The sequence below is a fragment of the Juglans regia genome, chromosome 2, assembly GCF_001411555.2.
Source record: "Juglans regia cultivar Chandler chromosome 2, Walnut 2.0, whole genome shotgun sequence".
Lineage (NCBI taxonomy): Eukaryota > Viridiplantae > Streptophyta > Magnoliopsida > Fagales > Juglandaceae > Juglans > Juglans regia.
In genome coordinates, this window is record NC_049902.1 from 28,188,494 (window position 1) to 28,193,385 (window position 4,892).

Below are 4,892 nucleotides of genomic sequence, written 5' to 3' on the forward strand. Positions count from 1 at the left end.
TAAAGAAATAAAATCATTTAAATAAAATGTTTTTTCTAAAACTATATTATTTTAGGGGTTTCAAAATATAAAGAGCTTACTTTAAAAATTAGGCTTGGTCTAATAACACTAAAAATGCCCCATTTAAAATAATTTTGGACATTTAAAATATTGCAAGGATTTTAAAATACTCGGCTCACTTTAAAAATCATCTGTTAAATTTAAGATACATTCAAGATTTAAAACTTAAAGGCAAGACTCGTGACCAATCGAGAGAAAAATGAGCAATTGGTCACACTAGCCATGTCCGTAGGGGTTATTATAAAAAGACTGGTAATATTGAAAAAAAAAAGACTCTGGGCACATAGGTACACGAACTTTAACAGTTAAAATATGACTAAAATATAAAAAGATTATACAAAAGTAATGTTATACGTCACAATCTCATACCACTATTTAAGATATGACACATTTATCACTACTAGATGATAAAGAATCATCCAATAAATGATCATCCAATATTAATAAATGTGTCACATATTATATAATAAGATGAAAGTATAATGATAATGTGATGTATAAAATTTTGCATTGTGCAATATGCTATGAAGTAAAGTCTTATTTTGATGAGCGGTGCTACTCTGCCACTCAGAGTGTACCGCTAGTTCAAAATTTCCTTTTTATTTTTCTTCAATTTTGTTATTCAATTTTTTTTTTTTTTGTCATTTTTAAACATTTTTAAAAAATATAAAAAAAATACTAATATACTAATAGTCACTTCCTTAATTATTAAATAAAAAAATAAAATAAAATATATGAAATGTCAAAATGAAAAGGTATATAGAGAGAGCAAAGTAGCATTTTTCTATTTTGATTGAGTTTGAGTTATAACTACGTTGGGAATTGTTGCCATTCAACTGAAAATGTGATTACTTGCTAAGGGCCTAGTAGAAGGTCGGACGATTCGTTGTCCTTGGGTGGGCTTGGACCAGCTGGGTTACCAAATACATTGAACCCTCTATATATCAATATGACCCATCAGCAGCTCTGAATTAATAGATTTCCCCTACAAGAAATACATATGCTTGGGCCTTTGATGTAGTGGGTCCATTGGAGTACCGATCGAAGGGTTGTTCACGTGCGAGGCATCCCCGGCCTAATATTACATTGATACAAGTAAATGCTTAAATTAATCACCATAGATAGCTAAGTTTTGTTTTTGCAGTGATGCAGATTATATATTTATTTATTTCGAACGACCTAATTAATTGAAAAAGAATTTAATTGGCGCGCACTCACTACCTTCGAAATCTCATATATATGCCATATACTACTAGTTGAACCCAAGTGGGAGGCAGAGGAAATTTAAAGGGACAACAGATTTAAGTTGGTATGCTCTAAAGAGTCAAAGACAACATTCGATCACAACATGCATGCAAATCGAGACTTATAAGTTACATATGTTAGCTTAATTAAGCTAAAGCAATATGCAATCTGCTGATGTAATAGAGCGCTGCTCGTCAGTTTATTAAATCGAGTACTCCTCCTTGGCCACCATCTACGCAAGAGCTAGCTTCTACTGCTGCTGGTGGTGGTGCCACTGCTACAGCCATGAGACGATGACGCTGCCTTTGCAGAAGTACTATTCCCAAGGCACAAGGCTTCTGCTAATGGTCCTCCAGGTGTCGAAGTACTCATCCATGAAAATGAGTTCATCCACTGGGATTTCAAGTCTCCTTCCTTTTCTCGTTCTGAACCCAGAGTTCCAAAAGCCATGTGGGCATTTTTTATTGCATTCCTAGTTTCATCTCCCCCATAAACCGGTAGTAGTGTATGGGATGAAAGCTGTAGCTTCTCGTTTGAAGAAGAGCATTTGTTAATTTCATGGCCAATATTATCTCTCTCTGTTGTGCACCACGCATTATTGAAATGGCTCTTCTCCTGTGTGTGGCCGAGGTTAAGAGCCTCTTCCAAAGAGGCCAACTTGGGGCTAAAGGATAAGCTACAATATTGGTCATTTAGCCGCTCCTGATTTTGCAGTCCTTGACTATAAGCAACAGATGTATCACAGATGGTGGTGTCGTCTTTGTTTAATCCCACTTTGGTCTGCATCATTTGCTGCCAATGGTACAGTTTGTTCGAGCCAGCCACGGAGACCATTTCTCCATTCATGATCCCCTCCAGGCTCCTTCACGGGTCAACAAACAAAACGCATTTATTTACAAAAGACAAAAGCCAACGACCCATGTCACATAATTCACAGATGATATTGGATAAGAACAATAATAACAAAAAATAATAATAATAATAATAATAATAATATAATGAATATAAGAATATTAAACAAATAATGGTTAGATCCAATTAGATCAGAGGAGAAAGAGAGAGCATTTATGAAACCCTAACCTACCTACCAGGGTTGTTCACATGATGTAGCAGTGACCATCGTTCTAGGAGAAGATGGATACTTGTGAACATCTGTCCGATTCAGAAAATGAGGCTTTTGATAAAGCTTGGAAGCGTCCTTGTTCTTGTCGTTGTCTTTATTCAACTGAGCTTGTAATTCCACAGGCTTTCTTGAACGCGGACGGCTTTTGTGACAGTGTCGTTCGCAGTACTTTTGATCAGGCGTTACGTCTCTGGAGCACCGCCATTTCTTCCCATCGGTTCTTCTGCACCTCCATGGCTCTGGATCCAAGTTGTTTGAGCAACCCATTTCCAGAGAGCCACCATTTACTACTGGACAGAAGGAAACAAGAAAAAGAAAACCCCATTGCAATAAAATTGCATTTCATAGTATTAATATAGGTATTATAGGTGCAAATTCACTAAGATTTTACATATTGAAACAAATTAAAAAAAGTACTATGGAAGTCAAAGCAAAGATTATGAGATAATTGTTACTATTGGAGTGGGAGTAAGCAAGATTTGAGGGACTTCTGATAATGGGTACGAGGAGCGGTGGAGGAACAGGGACAGAGGCCATCATCATGTACTTGTAAGGCATTGTTTTTCTCTCAAGATCTTGCCACTGAGCTGCTGTATAAGGATCTCTCACATTCTCAGCTGCTCCCATTAATCCTCCACCTGCAACCCAACCACAAAAAGACCATTGCTTTACATCTTAACCGTCAAATTTCCTATCCCTTACTGTTGAAGGAATATGGAGACCATAAAATTTGTAAGTGATGAATGAGAACCTGAACGGGTATTGAAAGAAAGAAAAGGACTTTACCTGAAGAACTGAAGCTAAAAGTATTGTTGGAGTGATTCGTAGACTTTGGCACCACTGCACCACGAGCACCAGAACCAACATCCGCAACGACAGCAGCATCGTATGTATCGCTTATAAAAGCAGCCTGGTTATAACTTGTGTTACAGAACATTGGACCACCACCACCTTCTCCACTAAAACCAGCAATATTGCTGAGCAGAGCATCATGACAAGGCTCATGATCATGGTGCGTCCCCATCACCATCTTCTTCTTACCAGGAAATGTATGAGCAGTTTGCGTACCACTCCAACCCAACCCAACATCATACCCAGTTGCTGTTGCTTCTTCTAATGAACCCTCTAGGCCATTTCTTGTCCCGGCCATAAGATCAAAAACCCAACTTTCCCATAAACCTTCCGCCACGAGCCCGAGATGGAAAAGAATAACCTAAAAACTCTCAAAATATCACTCTCTACGGCTTTTATAACCCACAAGCATGTGCAAACTGAAACTGCAACGGTTCAAGTTTTTGAATCTCTGCATCTAATCCCATCTTATATATATCTGCTTGGAACTTTTATAAGCTAATAAACTAAACATAATTGCATAGGTTTAGAAAATGTTTATGTTCCCAACGCAACAGCTTCTGGATAAGTAATATATATTATATAGTGGTTGGATCTTGTTTGTTATGGTATGACGGTGCCACCATGACTTTCCCCTCTGCATCCCAAGCTTCCAACATTCGCACCTCTCATGGAAAAAGAAGACAAAAGCAATAAAGCCGTACGCCCAGCGGAGGAGGGAATTAACGATTTCTTCACGTCAAGTCTAACGGTGACAACAATCCGGATGTACAAAACTCGTCAATATTGGTACTTTATCAGAGAAGTGAAACCTCATTGGCTGTCACCTTGTAAAACTGACGGATCGTATAATTGACTGACGGTCTAGGTCCCCAACGCCGTTTGCTGCACTGAGTACCAGATTGCGTATTTGCCGGCCCACTTGGGTTTCGTGTAAGGGCGTGACCGTGTGGGGACCAAAAACCATTAATAAGATGCTCCCATTTTGAAGTTTTTTTTTTTCTTTTTATTCATTTTGGGTATTTTTATTTTTTAATAATATTTTTTTGTTATTAAAAGCTTTTTAATGATTTTTTGAGATTTTTTTTAACCGAATTGCAGACTTTCCATTAACCACGTGGCATATTATGTCACTCAAAAAATTAATTAATAATATTAAATCAGATATTAATTTTTATAATATCTTTATGATTAGAATATTTTTTATTTACAAACTAGCTAGTGAAGATTATATATATATATATATATATTTATAATAAGTTTTAAATATGATTTGAAATGCTTAAATTGAATTGTTATGCTTTTTATATCTTTATTAATATCGAAATACTTCATTACTAATTCAAGCAATCAATTCTTAACTCATTTTGAAAATCTCATTTTGAAAATCCCATTTTGATTTCTCAAGCCTTCTAAAATGTTTTTTTTTTTGTTTTTGTTTTTTTCCCGATTGTAATCGCCAAAACTAGATTTGGACCCACTATTTACCTAATTGATCTCATTACACTTTCTATAATTAGCTTTCTTTTAAAAATCGTCTTACCAATTTTTACTATATGTCAAGATTAATTACACTTTTCATTCACCCGAGATGACAAAATTTTCATGAAGT

At 36.1% G+C, this 4,892-nt stretch overlaps 1 protein-coding gene across 2 annotated transcripts; it reads right to left on the reverse strand.

Annotated features, from left to right (window-relative positions):
• Nucleotides 1-1,260: 1,260 nt before the first annotated feature.
• Nucleotides 1,261-3,932, reverse strand: LOC108989955 (growth-regulating factor 8-like). 2 transcript variants are annotated; one of them, XM_018963743.2, is made up of 4 exons: nucleotides 3,215-3,932; nucleotides 2,884-3,066; nucleotides 2,394-2,715; nucleotides 1,261-2,167 (listed from the first exon to the last, which is right to left on the reverse strand). In XM_018963743.2, the coding sequence occupies exons 1-4, from the start codon at nucleotides 3,576-3,578 to the stop codon at nucleotides 1,549-1,551; spliced, it is 1,488 nt and encodes a 495-aa protein (XP_018819288.2). In that variant the 5' UTR covers nucleotides 3,579-3,932; the 3' UTR covers nucleotides 1,261-1,548. The 2 variants fall into 2 exon arrangements, with proteins under 2 accessions (XP_018819288.2, XP_018819287.2); XM_018963742.2 differs by having other exon boundaries at nucleotides 2,394-2,718.
• Between the last annotated feature and the right edge of the window lie 960 nt (nucleotides 3,933-4,892).

Coding starts and splice junctions, on each gene's coding strand:
- LOC108989955 (XM_018963742.2), bottom strand. CDS start 3,578: ATGGCCGGGACAAGAAATGGCCTAGAGGGTTCATTAGAAGAAGCAACA. Junction 3,067..3,214: donor TTTTAGCTTCAGTTCTTCAG/GTAAAGTCCTTT, acceptor GTTGGGTTGCAG/GTGGAGGATTAATGGGAGCA. Junction 2,719..2,883: donor TGCTTACTCCCACTCCAATA/GTAACAATTATC, acceptor CCTTCTGTCCAG/TAGTAAATGGTGGCTCTCTG.